A 19,677-nucleotide genomic window follows, 5' to 3' on the forward strand; every position below is an offset into this window, starting at 1 on the left:
ATGAAAAAAAAAGGAACTGTAACAAACTGGAAGCAAAAATTCAGTAAGTCAGGTCAGGTGTAACCCTAAAATTAAAAAAAGAAAAAAAAATTAAAAAGAGAAAAAAAAAAAGAAAAGAGAGAGACAAAGGAAGACATCCCAATTGCAGAAGAAACCGTGTTGAAGTTGGTCTCTGAGCTGCTTCTTCCTTCCTTATTTTTATTTTTTTACTTTTCCAGCTCTTCTTTTATAAAAATCCTTCACACACCAAAAAAAGAAAAGAACAGAATCCGTATAAATTCTCCAAACAGTTTCTTCCAACAAATTTCAGGTTTTTGTTTTTGTTGTAAAAAAATCATCAACAGAGCGGTTATAAATATGGCGTCGAGTCAGTGGACAAGGTCGGAGGATAAGATGTTTGAGCAAGCTTTGGTTCTTTTCCCTGAAGGATCTCCTAATCGGTGGGAGAGAATCGCTGATCAGCTTCACAAATCTGCTGGTGAAGTTAGGGAGCATTACGAGGCTTTGGTTCACGATGTCTTTGAGATTGATGCTGGTCGTGTTGATGTCCCTGATTACATGGATGACTCCGCCGCCGCCTCGGCTGGTTGGGATTCCGCTGGTCAGATCTCCTTCGGCTCTAAACATGCTGACAGTGAAAGGAAAAGAGGAACTCCTTGGACTGAGAACGAACACAAGTATGTCCTTTTTTTTTTTTTTTATCAATCAGTTTTTGAAAAATTAGGGTTTTGGTTGGTTGGTTAAGAGAATTTAGGAATTCAATTTTGCTAAATTTAGGTGATTGATTACATTATTTGAATCTTATGGTGCAGATTGTTTCTGATCGGATTGAAGAGATATGGTAAGGGAGATTGGAGAAGCATCTCGAGGAACGTTGTGGTTACGAGGACGCCGACGCAAGTCGCGAGTCACGCACAGAAGTATTTTCTGAGACAGAACTCGGTTAAGAAGGAGAGGAAAAGGTCGAGCATACACGACATCACGACGGTCGACACTAACTTGGCTATGCCTGGGTCTAACATGGACTGGACTGGACAGCACGGTAGTCCTGTTCAGGCACCGCAGCAGCAACAGATTATGTCTGAGTTTGGTCAGCAATTGACTACTCCTGGTCATTTTGAGGATTTCGGTTTTCGGATGTGAAGTTAAAGGGGAAAGAAGAAATTGTGATGGGGTTTAGTTTTAATAGGGGGGGGGGGGGGGGGGGTTTACTCATTTTATGTGAATAGGAAAGTAGAAGAAACATAGGATTGGGTATTTTCTTTATACAGATGATCATGATGATGAAAGAATAAAAATTATGTATAGGGGAAGCTTTTTGTAAACACAAATATGTTTGGTATTTTGAATCAATGCATATGGTTGTTTTCTTCAATTATTATTTAAAACTTGATTTCTTAGAACACACAAACAAACACACATCAGCAAGGTTGAGATCTCTGTACATGTACACAAGAGAGGACAAAGGTCAAAAGGCGTTATTATTTTTCACTACTGCTTGCCTTATGACCGGATTCTGCATACTGCAAGTGATGAACTCATGGTTTGCTTGCCTCAGGTTTCTGCACAAGAGAGTGAAAGCAAACAAATCAATGAACAGGTTCCTTTGCTATGTTCAGCTAGATTTTCGTTTATTGTGAAATTAAACCAAAAAATCAGGTCTAGAAATGCCCTTCTGACTACAAGACATGTCGTAAAACTGAAGACTTGAATTGAAAAGTACCGATGGTAGTTGATGGTATGATGAAAGTTTACCTTGTCTGCACTTCCTTTCTCATTAGCTGACTTCTGTTGCTCGAGTTTTTTCTTCCTCTCCAGTATCTCCTTCTCCATTTTCTACAACAAAAAAAAGGTCGGATTCTTAAAAAATTGAGTTTTGAACTAGAAGAGAAACAGCATCCAGCTATAGATGTAAGTCTATAACTGTAACTACAAGTGCAACCTCAAACCGAAAAGGAACAAATCAACCTATAGAGATTAGAGATTGCTATAAAAAAAAATGTCAACGAAGACATACAGTTCTTCCCCCTTTCTTCAACAAAGATTTTTCTATAGAAGCAAAAGCTATATAGATCACAGAGACAACACTAAGTTCCATTATATCCATCTGTATGAACTAATACGCATCCATCAACTATTTTAACCATTTGATCAAATAACGACGACTATACAATTCAGTAGAAAACAATTGGATCCAAGTGTATGATAAGAATAAGCTTCGGATCTCATCAGTCTTATCTCATTAACTTTATAATCAGTGCTCAACGCCCATTTCCCAATAAGTAACAGCGTATAGACAAACTCTGATAGCATCTATATACAGAGATCATGAGACGGAAAAGGTCGAAGGTCGAAGATGAAGAAGAACCTGGATGTACATGCTCTCTTTCGCGCGTTCCTCTTCACTGAGCACACGACCTTTATCGTCGCTGAAGCAACGAATCGCCGGTCCTCGAGTCGATTCCACCGAACGCGATGCTCCAATCTGACTCTCCCCCAAGGATCGAGCCAACCTTAGCTTTGTGATCGCAGAGCGAGCCGCCGACATTTTGCTAATCAGTGTGTAGATCTCTCGAAATCGTTACTTTTTTTTTTTTTTGGTAGAAATTGTCTCGTGAACGAGGCAGGTTCAGAGCAGCTCCAGGTTCAGCTTCGAGTCCGGGTCGGGTATACAAACCCGTTAGAACATTGTACCCGCGCGTAAGCCAAGAATAACTGAATAAGCAAAGGACTTATTATTTTGATTTAATGGCCCAGTAAGTTACGGCCCAATAAGTGAGCCTTCTCCAGGCTCATTTTCGAGATTCTTTTTTTTTCTAAGAAGTTTTTCCTTTTTTGGGTCAACGAACAACTTTTTTTTTATGTAACAATGTCACGCCAATAATTGCAATACCGCATCTGTTTTACATTAGAGACAAAATACTTAAAAAAAAAAGAAAAAAATCTTAAGCATGTTAAATTGATTTATAAAGATCTGCAAACAAGTCGGATTGGCTTGGAGGAGAAAAGAATACTACAATAAGAGAAAGATATTTGGTAGAAGTTTGAACGTCAGCAACCAAATTTATGCGTCTAAATTCGTCTCACTAACAGATTATTGTATAACAATTTGCAAGTTTTTAATTAATTAATTGTAGAAACCATAGAAGGAAAAATATAAAAATAAAAGCTTTTAGTAGATGTACAGGTGGAGCATCACGGTAGTGACGTCACACATCAGCAGATTCAGCACTCCATCATCTCTTTGTTAACACTAAACGCCAATTTTATCGCCATCTTTTATAGATTTCGGTGCTCTCTCTCTCTCTCTCTCTCTCTCTCTGACTTCGGAGGAGAAAGAAAGAAAAAGAAAAAAAAAGAAGAAAAAAAATTCTTGTTTCAAACTTCAATGGCGTTCTCGAGTTCTATCGTCTTCTCTGTAACTCATTCTTCTTCGTCGTTAGCTTCGCGTCCTTCTCCTGCGATCAGCAGCAAGCAGATTCCGTTTCCCGCTCAAATTGCTTCCCCAGATCTATCGCCTGCGTTGTTCGATGATCGTCGCAAGTTCGTCGGAGGTGTAATGTCTCTCTTGACGAAGAGGTTAGTTACTGCGTATTTTATATATATCGTTTCTCTCAGATCTTTCCGTTAAGTTTACTAGAGAGATTCGCTGTGTTCTTTGCTCACTCTGATAACTCGATTTTAGTAATCTTTGCTTGGTCTCTTAAGCTTGATTCTACTGAAATCGTTGCTCTGTATGTGCTCGAACGATTTGGTAAACGGAACTTACACTAGATTCTCGTTTCGAGTAGGTGAATCTTGAACTTTAAGAAATTAAGAAAGCTTAAGGTAGATTAAAATTCGATTAACAGATTAGAGTTCTTTACGGTATGCGATATATGTTTCTCTATGAACTGATTGCAAATTCTTGTTTGTATGATTTATCTGAGGTTGCTGATATATCTTTCCGTGCGTGGTTGTTTTGATATGCAGTATAAGAAACCGTGTATATGCTTCGATTAACAGCATTGATGCCACTACTCCATCTTATCCGGTCAGTAACTTTGTTTCAGTCTTTTTTTTTTTTGTTTCATCGCTATTAAACTATTGATGTTTCTTGGATCTATACATCTGGCTACCAAGGACTTACATGTATACACACGCAGAAGCTCAGCAACTAAATGTGGAGAGTATACGGATATGTGTTGATGATATGTATACTATTTGATATGTGAATTTGATTTTCTCATGTTTAATAGGGAAAAAGGGTCTCTCCGTATGAGTTTTGTGTTGACGTGTGCTTTGAGATGACATTTGCTGGAAAATTTGATCGCAGAAATCGGAAGACGATGACGATGTTGTACCAATGCCAATGGTTATGATAGACCAGGATGCTGACCCTGAAGCTACCATTGTACAGCTCAGTTTTGGAAATCGTCTTGGGGCTCTCATTGACACTGTGAGGGGTTCTATTTCCTGTTTTGGTTTTATGTTCTTTCTTATCGATGTGACAAATGCTGTAGCTATTTTTTTATCTACTGGAGCTAGATTTGTAGCGTTTTTTACTATCAGTATCAGATTATCACTGAATTTTGTAGAAACTTGCCATGTTCTCGGCTTATAAATCATTGTTGTGTTTGGCAGATGAGGTCGCTGAAAGACTTGGGATTGGATGTTGTCAAAGGAACTGTCTCAACTGAAGGATCTGTTAAGCAGACCAAATTTTCTATAACAAAACTGTAAGAAGGGTTCTTCTTTATCTCTTTGGTTTACATGATTTTCTATCACTTACTGACCTCTCACTTGTTCAATAGGATGCACAAGTTTGTCAGGATCTACTTTGTGTTTATCGTTATGAGATTCCCTTAGAAATTTAGTATCAAATTGTGATTAGTATAGGATTCTGCAGTTGTCCTATGAAGTTGGTGGTGCTGTGTGCAAGTATCATCCTCAGCTACCTGTATTGTCAGTTATCACAGTTGCCTGAATTGACTCATTTTTTTTTTACATCAGAGACACTGGTCGGAAAGTGGAAGATCCTGACTTGTTGGAACAAATCCGATTAACGATCATCAACAATCTCTTGAAATACCATCCGGTAAGCTTCAGTTTTCTTTATCTCTTTACCTTGATCACCATAACATTCAAAGAGGCCTGCAAGCAGCTGTTGTATATTTTTTTGAACATTGCCTTTGTTTGTTTTGCAGGAATGTAGTGAGCAACTTGCTATGGGTGAGACCTTTGGAATAAAGGCTCCAGAAAAGAAGGTAATGTTGGATGATGCTTATGTGTCCTGTAACTTATACAAACTATTTTCTTATGCCTAAATAAGATGTAAGAAGTGTGGAGTAGTATTTAAAGGCCAACTATACTGTACTGATGTCTAAATTCTGTTTTCGATTCATTTGTGACAGATTGATGTCGATATTGCGACACACATTCATGTGAAAGAAGACGGACCGAAGAGGAGGTATGTATTCACTATACAGTACATTAATATGTCACATTTTAAAGTAGCCCTGAAGAGATAGTTTACATGATCCTCATCGGTTTCCTGTTTCTCTAGCCTGCTTGTTATAGAGACAGCAGATAGGCCAGGTCTTGTAGTTGAGATGATCAAAGTAATGGCTGATATCAACATAGACGTGGAATCCGCAGAGATAGACACAGAAGTACTCAAAACTCTTAAAACTTCCATATGTACATAAAGTGTGATTCCATTCTATAATAGTAACGTTTCCATTGTCTCTCTCAGGGATTGGTTGCGAAAGACAAGTTTCACGTAAGCTACCAAGGGCAAGCACTAAACAGATCTTTGTCACAGGTGTGTTTTTTTTGTTTCTGGTACTTTGTACTTTAAACCTTAAAAAGAGTGAGGTATAAAAAAGAATCAATTTCTCTCCTGCAGGTTTTGGTGAACTGTCTGCGTTACTTCCTGAGAAGGCCTGAAACTGACATTGACAGCTATTAAGTGAGATTTGGTCTTCTGCTCCGAACAGAAACTGCCCTCTATTATCCTTAACGCAATCGTATCTGTGCTGCGAAACTTTCAGTTCTTCTGTTTGGAAGATATTGTGGAAATTCGTGATACTATAAATTGAACCACTGTGGCTAAAAAAATAAATGGGTTCTTGACACTTGATTTGGGTCGTTAGATAAAAGAAGACTCCGCTTTTTTCAAATTGAGTTGGATACTTGGGCTCTTCGGTTTTTTTTTTCTTTTCTTTACATGGACAAGAAAAAGGTGGATTTTCGACGGGCTTTGACTTAAATAAATGGCCAGGCCTAAATTTTAGTAAAACGGAACACGGGCTAGCATGCGGACTTTTCTAAATTTTACAAACAAACAACGTAATGCTCTCTCATTCACACTATCGCAATTATTAGTCACTATCAAATCAGTCAGTAATGGAAAAGGAAGTGGGGATATTCACAATAGATGTGATACCCGGCATCAGAGTAGATCCCAAGCTTTAGCCCTTTGCTGTGAACATAATCTGATAAAGCTTTGATTCCTGAAGGAAATGTCGATGCTTTTGCAACCAAATTCCCCTATCAAATACACCAGAAACACATCTCAGTTTGGTTCTTTGATTCTCAAACACTCTTGTAATGAAAATACATCTTTGATAGGGTTTAATTAACCTTAGAATCTCTCTTGAGTTCACCCCAGCAATCATCTATAAACACAGACAAAAACAGAGCATAATCATTAAGAAAACGAAGTGATGAAAAACAGAGTGGCCATACCAAAATGGTTTTATTTTTTATTTTTAAAACATGAAATCAAAACCATTATAGAAGTACTACTCTCACCAGAAACTCAATCCCCACAAAAGCAGCAGATTCATACGCATTTTTACAAAACTAATCAAGCTCTAATTATCAAAGAAACACGAGTTTGACCAATCATCATAGTAAAAATCCCTCTAAATAATTCCAACAGCTCTAATTAGCTAATCAACATCGAAATCCGTTCTAATAATCAAACGTAATCTAAGCAAATCAAAGAACAAAATTGTAAGGACTTGTGGTTCAGAACTCTGATTCCGATCAACATGATTTAGAATCGTCTTGATGAAAGATATCATCAGCGATGATTGTAGAAAGGAGAGATGAGAGCAGAACCGAAGATGATAGAAGAAGAATTCGGAGAAATCGAATCGCAAATTGATAGAGAGAGAGAGAGAGCGACACAAACAAGACAAATAAAAAAAAAATCATTTTTCTCCCCAGCCAATCAAGTATCGACACAACCTCGAACATAAGGATCGATCACTAGGTAAATTTGCTTTTTTTTCATTAATGTGATTTATTTTTTAACTTAAACAACTCTTAAGATATTGCTAATAACCTTTGATGGAGATACTTTTAGGATCCATATGTGAACTTAGAATGGACCTAGAGTAATGCTATATAAGAAACATATGCCAATCAACTCATTGCAATTTGATTTTAAGTTGAAAGCTCTTGAAACTTGACACAAATCTAAATTTGCTACGGGCATAGGATTATTAACTGTGTAACACAAGGATTAATTGTTTATTCGTTTACTATTTTAAACTATTTATCATTATTTACTAGTCAGAAAAAATGGAATTAGTCACCAGAACAATTTTAAAAATTATATAGCGATTAGCGAAGTTTTTTTTAATACTTTATTGAACATTGTTTTAAATCCCAACAATTTATCATCTTTTGTACTATTGTTTTGGTGACTGATTGTAGCTTTCCGAAAGGTCACTTATGTTTTGTTGTCCCATAAGGTAAAACTAATTCAATATAGTATAAAAAAAAACTTCACTAATCGCTAAATAATTTTAAAAATTGTTCTGGTGACTAATTCCATTTTTCTGATTGATTCAATAAATAAAAAAAAAGAAACTTCAATTTTTTAACAAATTATTTAAATCTCACAAAGTATAAAAAAATAGTTCACTGGTTTGATGGATTCTCCAAAAAGAGTAAAACACAATCGTCACATATGTATATAAAAATGAGCGTAACTTGTTAAAATTATATACGAAAATGTCAAAAGAATTTAAAATGTACAACATGTGATATTTTTAATTATAGACTTTATATATGTTTTCGTAAAAAAATATTGTTAAACATTTTATCACATTATCGTTGACCTTTAGGGGAATTAAAACAAAAGAGGAAATGGAGTCACACAAACAAAAGTAAATCATACTGATAAGCACATGAGTCATGACCTAACTCACAAACACTGTTACGAAGAATGCGATGACGTATGATAAAATGCATTAAAAATAGAGAGAATGTGATGATGTGAAAGTTAAATTGCGTATAACTTTAAACGAAAAAAAGTCTATATAAACAATTTCACTTTGCCAATATTTCATCAATTCGCAATTCACAAAAGGGATTTATTTTTAGAAGAAAATTGACATACAACTCCAATTTTTCCATCAGATTCATAAGAAATGGCAAGTTCTTCACAAGGAGCTGTGCCAGGTTCTTCACAAGGAGAAGGAGTGCCAGATTCTTTAGAAGAAAAAATGCGAGGTTCTTTTTTTCAGTAAAAATAGTTTTCTTTTCATCATTTCGTTACTACTTATATCACTTGAGGCAATTCTGTGTGTAAACACACAGTGCAATAGCGCATGCATGTTTCGTCCACGCAGAGTTACAAGTTATATCTATCGTTTCCTGTTTGGCTTAGATTTTTTTATTGGGAGGAGATTTTGGTAAGTTTCCAATGGTCTACATATACGTAGTTCTTATATATAACTTGTTTGGTTCTGTTTGTTTTATATATGTATCCCGTATCTGCCTGCTTAATGTAGATGCATGCATCCAGATATATAATTCCGCACAGAACATTTAGATGTAATTTTGTTTATATATGGATACAATTTATATCTAATTGGTTATGTTATTTTCTTCTTCATGTGAGGTTGCAGTCAAGTTAGCTGAAATTTGTGAACATTTATCACTTTCACAACGAATTAGCGAAGAAGATTTGCAACGTGTGAAATCAGACCTCTTGGTCCTGCAGGAAGACAAAAATACTGCCTGGATCGATGCATTTGAGACACCATCATGTACTTGCCGTCAACTGGAGATCGTCAAGAGGCTACTATTGCACGAAATGACGAGTCATGGTCAATTGGTAAACGATCTTTATCGTCAAAGTTTAGCGCTCGATATTGCTGCTGGGAATGGTGATTTGGAGACTGTTAAGAATCTGTGCGAACTCAATCTTCACCTGCTTGATAAAAATAATTCAGATAGCCATGGGCTAGAAATACCGGTTCTGCGGGCATCTAATGCAGGGCATGGAAAGGTCACTGACTACCTTTATTTCAACTACCGCTACCACAGAAAACTTATTGATATTTTGAAGGGAAATGAAGAAATGGCTGCATGTCTCCTTCTCGATGCCATATTTTATGGATTTCTAGGTAAGTCTTTTTAGTTCAAAGCTTTTGAGGCAATGATATCACACAACTGGTGTTGTTGATATATATGTGAACCGGAAATGTTGGAATCTTTGATGAATTAGTGTTAGGAATCGAATCTCATATATTAGGAACGTGAATGGATGAATGTCTCTTTTTATACTTATCAAAAACAAAAACAATTATAATTATATTGACTCTTTTTATTGGAAAGTTGCTTTTAAATAAATATCCATGAACATTTGTAGGGCGAGATAGCATACGTATAATAAAGATGAAGAGCTACTCCATTAACTTTCAGTTGTTGTGATCAAAACTCATGCACTTTTTTTTTACGGTAATTTGGTCATATATATGTATAGTTGTTAGATTATTAAATTTTCGTACAGCTTTACGCTAAAATTAATACAGCTGAGTACTGCTGTAACATAAGTGGGCACATAAATGTATAATTAATAGTTTGGTTTCATGGGCTGTTAGACATTGCGTTGGACATGCTGATTACCGAACAATTACCGTCTTCCCTGGCCGTGACTAAAAAGGCAAGTCAAAGATCAACTCCACTTGAGCTCTTGGCTTTGAAACCTGACTTATTTCGTAGCCACTGCAATCTTGGATTTTGGCGACGCCGCATCTACTCTTGTATGTTTATATATATCTTTGCAAACCATTGCTTTGCTTCTTCTTTTTTTTCCCTTTCAGTTTTCAACTTTCTTGAACTTAATTGTTCATATATGAATATATTCCATTTTTCCATATATATATATATATATATATATATATATATAAATATGTATTCCTTTGGTAGGTATAGAGTTGGATTCTCCAGCCGAGTCTGAGGAGGCTTCGAAACCAAACCGATGCCAACGTACGTCATGCACATCCAATTTCTGGACTCTTATCCAACAAAATATATTTATTTTGACGTATATAGTAACTGTCGTATTTCCTTCTTTCATCAGGTATATTTTGGAAAATAATACAACGTCTTCCCAAACGGTTTGGTACGTACGTAGGTCGAGCTATGTTCAATTTTTATCCAAATTTTGATAAATCTATATGCTACAATAGAGTTCACATACATATATAGACCGGACTTGGGTTTTCATTGCTAAATGAAATTAATTAGAGCATGTGCATTGGTATAGATTCAATTATTTGGTCGAGATCAAGACTAATTGTTCTAGAAGCTTACACACATGAATAATATATGCTATGAATCCTGATCATCACAGGTTCTCAATTGAAAACCAGCTATCATTGAATAATAGTTGACCTATGTTCTTTCTTAGGGTTTTTATTCTTCTTCTATTTTAAATTTTTAGCGTGAATTTCATGACAAGAATAATTAAACTTCAACTAATTAGTATGGATTAAATTGGGACATAAATTCTCAATTATTAGGAAAAAGAACAATTTTTTTTCTCTTTAATGTTGCACAAGTTAAATGTACGTAGACCATAGTTAAATGTAATTACCCCCATCCAGTATTATATAGTTTTGATCTTGTAACATCTCCACTTTTTTTCTTGACACAGGAATCGATCAAACATCTGACCTAAAAGATAGACATTCCAAAGCTGATAACTTGCTTCAGAGAATGTGCAAAGCAACAAGAGCCATGGTCAAGGACGAGAGCTGGAAAGAGACAGTCTATGAATCATTACTTGCAGCGGTGGAGAATGGGAACAAGGAATTTTTCATCGAGATAATCAAATGTAACCCTCCACTTCTTTGGATCTCGAAAGCTGCCTCTGGTCGAAACCTCTTTCAGCTGGCCGTTGAATTCAAGAAAGAGAAGATCTTTAATCTCATACATGGTTTAGATGATAGAAAGGTCACGCTGCTTAGATCTTCCGACAACAAAAACAACAACATTCTCCATATCGCCGCTCATCTCTCTACTCCCGACCAACTTTCTAAGATTTCTGGAGCTGCTCTTAAGATGCAAAGAGAGAGTCAGTGGTTTGAGGAAGTAAAGAGCATGGTATCAGAACGTGAAGTAGTGCAAAGAAACAACGACAACAAGACCCCGCGAGAAATATTTGAAGATTCTCACGAACCTCTACGAAAAGAAGGAGAAGAATGGATGAAGTACACTGCCACTGCTTGTAGCTTCGTAGCAGCTCTCATTGCAACTGTCACATTTCAAGCAATATTCACTGTTCCTGGAGGTACTAATGAAACTTCGGGTGCACCTCTTCTTCTCACTGACAAGCATTTCACGGCGTTCATCTTTGCAGACACTCTTGCCTTCTTCGCCTCCTGCATCTCTGTGCTCATATTCCTAAGCATTCTGACCTCAAGATACTCTTTTGATGACTTCATAGTATCACTTCCTAGAAAAATGATATTGGGTCAATCCATTCTGTTCATCTCTATCGCCTCAATGCTTGTTGCATTCATCACCTCGCTTTCGGCGTCGATGCGTGAAAGGCCACTGCTTGTAGTCCCATTTAAGCCACTCGCCAGCGTCCCTGCGTTTCTCTTCTTGATGTTGCAATATCCTCTTCTCAATGAGATGATTTCTTCCACCTACGGCAAACGACTCTTCCATCGCGATACAAAAAGTTGGCTAGTACCATGTGTAGATATTACTATTACACATGGATCATCTGGACCCATTTCAGCAAGCAGTAGTGGTCGCCTAAACATTTAGTGGAGATTTCTTTGTTATTTTAGTCCCAAGTATGAATGTGTGATTATCAATTTTTTTTGTCAATGTTTATCAATTAATTATTTATACAACATGTTTTTAAAGAGATTGGAGGGTAACTAATATTACAGAGTGCTTGATGAAACTTCAATCTCAGTTTGAAGGGATATTTCGGTTTCGGAACGTTTCCCTCTTCTCTATAATGTTGAAAAACATAGGATCCCACATCGACTGTTCGACGAGTCAGTCGTGAAATCATCTTCTATAAATAGTTACCTTTAGGCTTTCGCCATACGGATTATTGGGCCTTCATTTAATTTATTCTCAGCTCATATTTGGTTAAGTGCATTTTTTTTTGTGAGAGCATAGTGTCATTATTGGGCCTTCGATTAGTCTGCCTTTCTCCGGCCGACGATTAGTTGGTTCGATAATGGCCTCTCATCATTGCTCCTCTTCAACTCTCTTTTTTTTCTTTTCGATATGACATAACCTTTAGCGTTTTCACAAATACATGTTTTCAAATCTAGCGTTCAAGTTTTCGAAATACGTTTTAAATTTTTCTTCAACTACAGTTTTTTTTTTCACAAAACTTACTCTATATTACAGGGTAAAAAAATTTAAAACGTTACTAACATCAATCCAACTTTTATGAAAATTACTGGAGAGAAAAAGCCTTGGTGATCATATTCCAAGAAAGAACATTGCACTGACTCTTTTTGAGTGCGTTAACGGAAATATTATACAACAAATTGCTACAGATTAGCAATTAAATTACTTATACAACATGCTTCTAAAAGCTCGGAGGGAGAATCAAGAACTTACTCGTCGAGCCAATCCAGGCTGAAAGACTTTTCAGCGGCTTCAACACGAAGTCCTGGAACCGCCTTCTCGACCTCTTCCCACATCGACAGAGCATCGGTATCGCATATTACATGGCGTAGAGAAGTCAGTGAAACCGCAGAGCTCGGTATGCTCAATAAGCTGCAGTCTCTCATGTCAATCTTCTCAAGTGTCCTTACCTTTCCTATTTCTTCCGGAAGAGTATATAGGCTGACACATTGAGAGATGTCAACGTACTTTAGTCTTGGCAGCTCACAGATTTCTGCTGGCAGAGATTTCAGCTCCGGGCAAGCATATAGCCTTAAAAGTTGAAGGGCTTTTAGCTTACTCAGGTTCTTAGGCAACTCCTTGATGCGGGGACAATTTGTTATGCTGATGGAGTTGAGTGAAGTGATTCCACAGATGGTGGAAGGTAGTTCTACAAGATCACCACAATGATCTATTGTGAGATCAGACAGTTTTGGGAAGATTTGGGCAATGTCTACTTGGGTCTGATCAAAACTATTGTTGAGCTTGCACAGGATCAGAGACAGCTTGTGGAGGTTATTCAAGGGAACCGTACTGCTAGAGAGTTCAGGGACATGAACCCTCTCAAGCCAAAGACTCCTGAGTTTGGCCAAATTGGTAAAGATGGAGAAGTCATGTAGATGCGCAGGAGACATACCGTTGTTGATAATCACGAGTGCCCTAAGCCTGCCCATCCTAGCAATGAAAGGAGGCAATACATACTTTTCAGAGGAAAAGTTTAATATCAAAACTTCAGCCTTAGGGAGTTCCATGTCAAACCAATCTATCTCAGTCATTTCTCCTGTAAAGGAAGAACAGAAATCCATATCAAAACATTATGTTTTCTAGTGACAAACAGAAATAATTGTGTAACGGATTCTTTACCTGTGTGAATGGAAACTACCCGGGCATTGTATGGCTCATCATTGCTCCTCTCCCATTCTCTGGGAAGCACTGACTCTCTTTTTGGCATCAGTAAACGCTCTCGTCTATTTACGGTCCCACGATTGCTTAGACGAAGTGCTACATCTCTTAGCACATCGTGCTGCGTCACAAATATGTCATAGTAGCTAGTGTACATAGCGCCAAACCTGCAAAATTAGTAAAGACGATCAAAACATAGAACGGTAGAAGTAGCTACAAGAACAGAGATCATAAAGAGTTTTCTATAGCAATACCTTGGATCTTTCACTAGAGTAAGAAGATTCCTGTTTGCTAAATCAACAACAACAGCAAAAGCACTTGTGTCCTCGAGATCATGCAACTCGACCAACACGTTTATGAGAACATCAAGAGGGATCTTCTTGTCTTCAGGGAAAGCACCGAGTTCCAAAAAACAGTCTCTGGTTTTCAGGTCGAGATTTTCTAGACTTGCTTCTATTTGAGCAAACACTCTACTGTCATGAGTTTCATCAGCAGGTTCACCCTTAGATAACCTCGTCACTGCACCTTCCCAGTATTTTTCAGATTGGTTTTTCAATGAAGCACCAACAACTTTCAGAGACAAAGGTAGACCTTTACACTCCCCAACAATCTACCAAATAAACAGTGTCAATATGAGTAGTGAAACTGGAAAGAATATTACTACTAGGCATGTAGGCAGACCCATTACCTGCTGGACCAAACTTTTGCTGAATCCTGGAGGGACTGATTTCTGATTGAAAGCAGATAAACAGAACAGAGACATTGCTTCATCTTTATTTAGTAACTCTACATCATAGGTGGTTCTAGTACCCGCGAGTTTAGACCTTGAGACCACAAGAGTTGAAGTTCCAGGAATATCAAACATCAGCTGGTCCAGAGATTCCCTTGTCCAAACATCATCAAGGATCACTAGCTTCCGTGTTTGACCACTCGATTCCGGAAGAACAACACCAGAGTCAGCATCATAACCAGTAAGAAATCCCCAAATAAGCGATCTCAGCTCCTCAACATTTGGAGATTGTGATACAATCAGAAACAAAACCCGGTTTCCAAAGTGGCCTGTAAAAGCAGCAAACAAGCACCCTTTTTAGCATCAGAGAAACAGTTATCTCTAATTTCAAGAACTCAACAATAGTTCACCTGAGATTACATAATCCAACATACATACATATGAAAATATGACATCAAGAACTCAACTCATCAACTCTTAACCAGTGTCCAATATCAAGAAATCAACTCATCAACTCAACAAAACTTCACTTGAGATTACATACATATGAAAATATGACATCAAGCAACACCACAAACTACAGCTGCAATAGAGGTTACTAAAACAGAGACATGATAATCTTATTTACCTCGAACCTCCTCGTCCCGCTCAATCGCTCTAGCAAGAGTGGTTTTCCCAGAACCACTCATCCCTGAGATGCCAACAAGTCGTGCTTCATCACTGGATCTAAACAAAAACTCCTTCACCTTCCTCTTTCCCAATTCCAACCCGGCCCCCAAATTTTGAAAACCACCATCATCATCATCAGTCACCATCTCCACCGTAGCCTCAGCCATCTTCAACACCTCACGCATAGATTCACTTCCCCTGATCTTCATAGAACCAAGCTTCTCATTCAAGCTATCGCAATTCCTATCAATACGATCCAAACGCACCTCAGCATCGGCACGAAGGTGATGAACGTCAGCGAGAATATGAAGAGGCAAGCCCTGGATGAATCTGGAGATCTTCTTCTGAAGATCCTCCATCTTCTTGACATGGTAAAGCTGTCTCACCATGTTCCAACGGTGACATTTAAGAACCTTATCGGTTAGCTTCTTGCACTTGTCTAAAGTCTCGGAGAACATACGCAACTGAACCTGACGATGCTCACTGACCTCCACGCCGCTATAGACGATCTCCGTTATGGTTGGTTGAACGTTTTGGATCATGGTTGCGAGGTCTTTGGCGATGCTTCTACATCTGAAGGCTTTGTCAGATACAGCGAAGAGCTGCTTCACGAGCTCCGTCACAACTTCGCCGCCCACAAGTTCCGCCATGTCTAGGCCAATTGAGAGAGAGATGAGTGGAGAAGCAATAAGCAAAGCGTACTGAACTAAGTAAAGAGACAACGTTGTTACCACAACCACCCACTCGTGACTCATCAACGAAGCTTCGTAGGAACTTGCCTTTTTTAAGTCTCCGGAGACTTCACAATAGAGAATGACTTTTTTTCGCAAAAAGAGGAAGAGGCCAAAACAACGCCACGTCATCATCGCAATTTCCACAATCAATTATTAATTAATGGATTATTCTGTTCTTTTTTTTATGGGTGATATTTATTACGGTGAAAAGGTAAATATAAAATAAAATAAAAAATTACGGTGGAAAGGGGTAAAAAAGGATGAGTCAGTGAGACGGACCTCTCATCATCTTCAGAATCTCGGGAGGCAGTTTTAATGGCGGCCGCCGTAGCTCGTCTTCCACTAACCCATTCTCTTCCCTCCAAATTCAATCCTTCTTTTGTGTTCCCTTCATCTCTCTCTTTTCCTACTTATCTCCATCGCTCTCCCTTTCTTCGCTCCTTCTCCTCCGTCTCTCCTATCCTCTGCTCCTCCCAGGGTGATTCGAGACCGCTCGGGAGTGATTCTAATGCCTCGATTTTCGGGGATCTTCTGGATTATCTTAATGAATCATGGACGCAGTTTCACGCCACTGGTAAATTGTAATCCAGTTTAAAGTTTGTATTTTTATATATATTCAAGTGAAGTGACGGCTCTGATTGATGTGTTTTTGGCTTGCAGCTGAGGCGAAGAGACAGCTTTTGGATGCTGGGTTTGATCTCCTCAGTGAAAACGAGGATTGGAAGCTGAAACCTGGTGGCCGTTACTTCTTTACACGAAACATGTCCTGTTTGGTTGCTTTTGCCGTCGGAGACAAGTGAGTTTTTCCGATTCAGTTATGATCTTCATTAGTAGAGTAGTGAATCCTGGAACTAGGTTATGCTTGGATAGTTGATGGGTTCTTCACGAGATCCCTTTTTTTCTTTTTAGATTCCTTATTTGTTGGGTTTAAGGAACCTATATTTGTTCATAATTTTGTAGGTATGTTCCTGGTAATGGTTTTCATGCTATAGCTGCTCACACTGATAGCCCCTGTCTTAAACTTAAGCCCAAGTCTGCTTCATCTAAGTCTGGCTATCTGATGGTGAATGTTCAGACTTACGGAGGTGGTTTGTGGCACACATGGTTTGATCGAGATTTGAGTGTTGCCGGGAGAGCAATTGTGAGAGCCAGTGATGGCTCGTTTGTTCACAGGCTTGTCAAAGTGAAAAGGCCATTACTTAGAGTGCCCACTTTGGCCATTCATCTTGATCGGTAAACTTCTTTTACGGGTTTTTTTCTAGTTGTGTTGTAGACTTAATTCATTTGTTATCAAGTGGAAGTATACTAGTTCTGAAGCTCACTCATGCTGTTTTTTGTTGTTCTTGTATTGTTTAGCACAGTGAATAGTGAAGGATTTAAACCAAATTTGGAGACCCAACTTGTTCCACTACTAGCTACGAAACCAGATGAATCCTCAGCTGAGTTGAAGGAAAAAAATGTATCTTCTTCCTCCAAAGATGCTCATCATCCATACTCATGCAGGTATGACATAATTAGGTTAGTCACAAGAGTCATTCCTCTGCATTGTTTCTTACCGTGCACCGTGTTTCTAAGATATTAGATCATGAGAATAGAAATGAGAAATTTAAAGTTTAGTGTTGCTAAATTTTGCATTTTGATTTCATCATCATCAATTTCTCTGAATTCTTGATGTGGTAAAATCCGCAAATATCTCAAAGCTTCTTGATCTTGTTGCAGATTTTGTCAGATGACCTGGACTGTAAGGTTGAGGATATAGTGAGTCTTGAGTTAAATATCTGTGACACCCAACCCAGCTGCCTGGGAGGAGCAAACAATGAATTCATATTTTCTGGAAGACTAGATAATCTTGCATCAAGTTTCTGTGCTTTGAGAGCTCTCATTGATTCATGTGAATCATCTGAAAGCCTTTCGACTGAACATGATATCCGGATGATAGCTTTATTTGACAACGAGGAGGTACCTTTTTCCTATAAGATATTGATACTTATTAGGTTGCTTCAAATCGAAGAACTTATTAGCACAACTTTTGTCCTGAAATTTGTTGAATAAAAAGAGGACTTGCATTTAACCTTCCATAACATTTTCTCTTTGAGCTGATGATGTGCTTGAAACGTCTGAGCCTTTTTTGTATAAATTCTTCTTAAAAAGTGTTTTGTTTCAATAGGTAGGTTCAGACTCATGTCAAGGTGCTGGGGCGCCCACTATGTTTCAAGCAATGAGACGGATTGTGAGTTCCCTAGGCAATAATCAGGTCACTGAGTGTACATTTGACCGTGCTATCCGGAAATCTTTTCTTGGTAAACACTTTCTACTTTTCCAATTATTTATTTGTATGTAGTCTCTGGGATTTTAGTAAGGCAGTCGTATGGGTTCTTGTGGTTGCAGTGTCTGCAGACATGGCTCATGGAGTGCACCCCAACTTTGCAGACAAGCATGAAGAGAACCACCGTCCACAACTACACAAGGGTCTGGTTATCAAACATAACGCAAATCAACGCTATGCAACAAGTGGAATCACTTCTTTTCTTTTCAAAGAAGTAGCAAAACTCCATGATCTTCCAATTCAGGTTGGGTATTCTTCTTAATGTTAAGTCCCGATAGTATGTATACAACATTTAGAGACAAATTTATGGTTCTGTCTTCATCAGCCTTCTGTTCAGATGTTGAAAGCGATTTGTCTGCGGTTCTTAGGATTTACGCATAATAGATCTTCTAAGCAACCCATATTTGTGAATAGTATACAGCCAATGAAAGTTTTGCTACTTCTGCAGGAGTTTGTGGTGAGAAATGATATGGGATGTGGCTCAACAATAGGGCCTATATTGGCATCAGGAGTGGGGATTCGAACCGTTGATTGTGGCATACCTCAGCTTTCTATGCATAGGTATGCGAATTTTTAACAACTCTTTCTCATGTTTCCACATCAGATTACGTTAGACTCAGCTTCTGGTTTTTGGAACATGTTACTTGTGATACAGTGTGAGAGAAATTTGTGGAACAGACGATATAGACATCGCATACAGACATTTCAAGGCGTTTTATCGATCTTTCTCAAGCGTAGACAGGAAGCTCGTTGTGGATGATTAACTTCCCGGATATTAATCTCTAGGCAACAAAATCGTGTGCTATATGACGCTTTGTCCAGGCTCCAAGATCTTTAAGACATGGTGACTGGTGAGAATCTTAAGCTAGTTGCTTCTGTTCGTGGCTGGGTCCTCAGTATCACAACAAGTACAGAACCTGAATTTGAGTAGAGAAGGGAGAGAAATGTGTCTGTATTGTCGGTAAATCTCTTTAGCAAAACTGCACAAGTTATTTTCGGTAATTTTGTCATTATGTATTCGGTTTCTTGATTGTCTTGTTTTAGAAACATATATATACCGAAATTGGAAAATAATCTTCTAGGTTAGATTCCGGTTTGTAACACCTACTATTGTTGTTACCTTGACAAATAAACTTGTTTTTAATTTGTCGAATTATATTGAAGAATAACCTATTAATTTTCTCTCCAACAGAAAAGCTTTACAAATAAAATAAAGAGTAACCAAGTAAAGGATATATTTCTTTATGCAAGAACAATCAAAGAATAGGATAGATAAACACCAAAGATTGTATGTTACCGTTATGCCTTGCATATACCTACGGACAACGACATATCTATACAACTTTGCATTTTTTTGTATATATATTCTCCTATTACATCTAGTTGTG

The 19,677-nt window shown here is 37.8% G+C and overlaps 6 protein-coding genes and 1 long non-coding RNA gene across 11 annotated transcripts; 4 read left to right on the plus strand and 3 right to left on the minus strand.

The window, feature by feature from the left end:
- Positions 1-128: 128 nt before the first annotated feature.
- LOC104708644 (transcription factor DIVARICATA-like) lies at positions 129-1,375 on the plus strand. Its single transcript, XM_010425238.3, has 2 exons — positions 129-677; positions 813-1,375. The coding sequence occupies exons 1-2, from the start codon at positions 358-360 to the stop codon at positions 1,141-1,143; spliced, it is 651 nt and encodes a 216-aa protein (XP_010423540.1). The 5' UTR covers positions 129-357; the 3' UTR covers positions 1,144-1,375.
- On the minus strand, positions 1,316-2,717 carry LOC109126011 (uncharacterized). The gene is made up of 3 exons (XM_019228964.2): positions 2,369-2,717; positions 1,756-1,836; positions 1,316-1,562 (listed from the first exon to the last, which is right to left on the minus strand). The coding sequence occupies exons 1-3, from the start codon at positions 2,546-2,548 to the stop codon at positions 1,539-1,541; spliced, it is 285 nt and encodes a 94-aa protein (XP_019084509.1). The 5' UTR covers positions 2,549-2,717; the 3' UTR covers positions 1,316-1,538.
- A 192-nt stretch (positions 2,718-2,909) lies between these two features.
- Positions 2,910-6,161, plus strand: LOC104708646 (ACT domain-containing protein ACR12). 2 transcript variants are annotated; one of them, XM_010425241.3, is made up of 10 exons: positions 2,910-3,579; positions 3,973-4,033; positions 4,316-4,438; positions 4,624-4,718; positions 4,993-5,077; positions 5,187-5,246; positions 5,394-5,449; positions 5,546-5,651; positions 5,735-5,803; positions 5,888-6,161. In XM_010425241.3, exons 1-10 carry the CDS (start codon positions 3,389-3,391, stop codon positions 5,948-5,950), a joined length of 909 nt encoding a protein of 302 aa, XP_010423543.1. In that variant the 5' UTR covers positions 2,910-3,388; the 3' UTR covers positions 5,951-6,161. The 2 variants fall into 2 exon arrangements, with proteins under 2 accessions (XP_010423543.1, XP_087316893.1); XM_087460767.1 differs by having other exon boundaries at positions 3,269-3,579; positions 4,239-4,438.
- An 85-nt stretch (positions 6,162-6,246) lies between these two features.
- Positions 6,247-7,217, minus strand: LOC104708645 (uncharacterized). Of its 2 annotated transcripts, XR_015563434.1 has the most exons (3): positions 7,022-7,217; positions 6,625-6,659; positions 6,247-6,531 (listed from the first exon to the last, which is right to left on the minus strand). It is a non-coding gene; the product is annotated as an uncharacterized LOC104708645 (long non-coding RNA). The 2 variants fall into 2 exon arrangements; XR_015563433.1 differs by lacking the exon at positions 7,022-7,217 and having other exon boundaries at positions 6,625-6,763.
- Positions 7,218-8,912: 1,695 nt separating this feature from the next.
- Positions 8,913-12,166, plus strand: LOC104708649 (uncharacterized). The gene is made up of 5 exons (XM_010425243.3): positions 8,913-9,407; positions 9,885-10,046; positions 10,213-10,272; positions 10,367-10,408; positions 10,943-12,166. Exons 1-5 carry the CDS (start codon positions 9,095-9,097, stop codon positions 12,061-12,063), a joined length of 1,698 nt encoding a protein of 565 aa, XP_010423545.2. The 5' UTR covers positions 8,913-9,094; the 3' UTR covers positions 12,064-12,166.
- A 357-nt stretch (positions 12,167-12,523) lies between these two features.
- On the minus strand, positions 12,524-16,546 carry LOC104709941 (putative disease resistance protein At5g04720). 2 transcript variants are annotated; one of them, XM_087460769.1, is made up of 7 exons: positions 16,243-16,546; positions 15,961-16,046; positions 15,189-15,881; positions 14,519-14,889; positions 14,085-14,440; positions 13,792-13,997; positions 12,559-13,708 (listed from the first exon to the last, which is right to left on the minus strand). In XM_087460769.1, the coding sequence occupies exons 3-7, from the start codon at positions 15,877-15,879 to the stop codon at positions 12,879-12,881; spliced, it is 2,454 nt and encodes an 817-aa protein (XP_087316895.1). In that variant the 5' UTR covers positions 15,880-15,881; positions 15,961-16,046; positions 16,243-16,546; the 3' UTR covers positions 12,559-12,878. The 2 variants fall into 2 exon arrangements, with proteins under 2 accessions (XP_087316894.1, XP_087316895.1); XM_087460768.1 differs by having other exon boundaries at positions 12,524-13,708; positions 15,189-16,046; positions 16,243-16,533.
- LOC104708650 (putative aspartyl aminopeptidase) lies at positions 16,279-19,442 on the plus strand. 2 transcript variants are annotated; one of them, XR_015563435.1, is made up of 9 exons: positions 16,279-16,537; positions 16,624-16,759; positions 16,924-17,196; positions 17,320-17,481; positions 17,683-17,922; positions 18,131-18,263; positions 18,352-18,533; positions 18,738-18,850; positions 18,945-19,442. XR_015563435.1 is itself a non-coding variant. In XM_010425244.3 (9 exons), the coding sequence occupies exons 1-9, from the start codon at positions 16,279-16,281 to the stop codon at positions 19,051-19,053; spliced, it is 1,611 nt and encodes a 536-aa protein (XP_010423546.2). In that variant the 3' UTR covers positions 19,054-19,442. The 2 variants fall into 2 exon arrangements, 1 of the variants encoding a protein (XP_010423546.2); XM_010425244.3 differs by having other exon boundaries at positions 17,320-17,466; positions 17,664-17,922.
- The last annotated feature ends 235 nt before the right edge of the window (positions 19,443-19,677 follow it).

Source organism: Camelina sativa, chromosome 8, assembly GCF_030686135.1.
Source record: "Camelina sativa cultivar CO46 ecotype springtype chromosome 8, ASM3068613v1".
Taxonomy (NCBI): domain Eukaryota; kingdom Viridiplantae; phylum Streptophyta; class Magnoliopsida; order Brassicales; family Brassicaceae; genus Camelina; species Camelina sativa.

Bases quoted from the DNA above. Each gene is read 5' to 3' on its own strand.
- LOC104708644 (XM_010425238.3), top strand. From the start codon at position 358: ATGGCGTCGAGTCAGTGGACAAGGTCGGAGGATAAGATGTTTGAGCAA. The intron at 678-812 runs GTATGTCCTTTT...CTTATGGTGCAG, and splicing joins TGGACTGAGAACGAACACAA to ATTGTTTCTGATCGGATTGA.
- LOC109126011 (XM_019228964.2), bottom strand. From the start codon at position 2,548: ATGTCGGCGGCTCGCTCTGCGATCACAAAGCTAAGGTTGGCTCGATCC. The intron at 1,837-2,368 runs GTTCTTCTTCAT...TTTTTGTTGTAG, and splicing joins AAGAGAGCATGTACATCCAG to AAAATGGAGAAGGAGATACT. The intron at 1,563-1,755 runs GTAAACTTTCAT...TCTCTTGTGCAG, and splicing joins AGAAAGGAAGTGCAGACAAG to AAACCTGAGGCAAGCAAACC.
- LOC104708646 (XM_010425241.3), top strand. From the start codon at position 3,389: ATGGCGTTCTCGAGTTCTATCGTCTTCTCTGTAACTCATTCTTCTTCG. The intron at 5,078-5,186 runs GTAAGCTTCAGT...TTTGTTTTGCAG, and splicing joins ATCTCTTGAAATACCATCCG to GAATGTAGTGAGCAACTTGC. The intron at 5,450-5,545 runs GTATGTATTCAC...CTGTTTCTCTAG, and splicing joins GAAGACGGACCGAAGAGGAG to CCTGCTTGTTATAGAGACAG.
- LOC104708649 (XM_010425243.3), top strand. From the start codon at position 9,095: ATGACGAGTCATGGTCAATTGGTAAACGATCTTTATCGTCAAAGTTTA. The intron at 9,408-9,884 runs GTAAGTCTTTTT...ATGGGCTGTTAG, and splicing joins CATATTTTATGGATTTCTAG to ACATTGCGTTGGACATGCTG. The intron at 10,409-10,942 runs GTACGTACGTAG...TTCTTGACACAG, and splicing joins ACGTCTTCCCAAACGGTTTG to GAATCGATCAAACATCTGAC.
- LOC104709941 (XM_087460768.1), bottom strand. The intron at 14,890-15,188 runs GTAAATAAGATT...CTGCTTTTACAG, and splicing joins GCGGGACGAGGAGGTTCGAG to GCCACTTTGGAAACCGGGTT. The intron at 13,709-13,791 runs GTAAAGAATCCG...CTTCCTTTACAG, and splicing joins GGTAGTTTCCATTCACACAG to GAGAAATGACTGAGATAGAT.
- LOC104708650 (XM_010425244.3), top strand. From the start codon at position 16,279: ATGGCGGCCGCCGTAGCTCGTCTTCCACTAACCCATTCTCTTCCCTCC. The intron at 17,923-18,130 runs GTACCTTTTTCC...TTGTTTCAATAG, and splicing joins CTTTATTTGACAACGAGGAG to GTAGGTTCAGACTCATGTCA. The intron at 18,851-18,944 runs GTATGCGAATTT...CTTGTGATACAG, and splicing joins CCTCAGCTTTCTATGCATAG to TGTGAGAGAAATTTGTGGAA.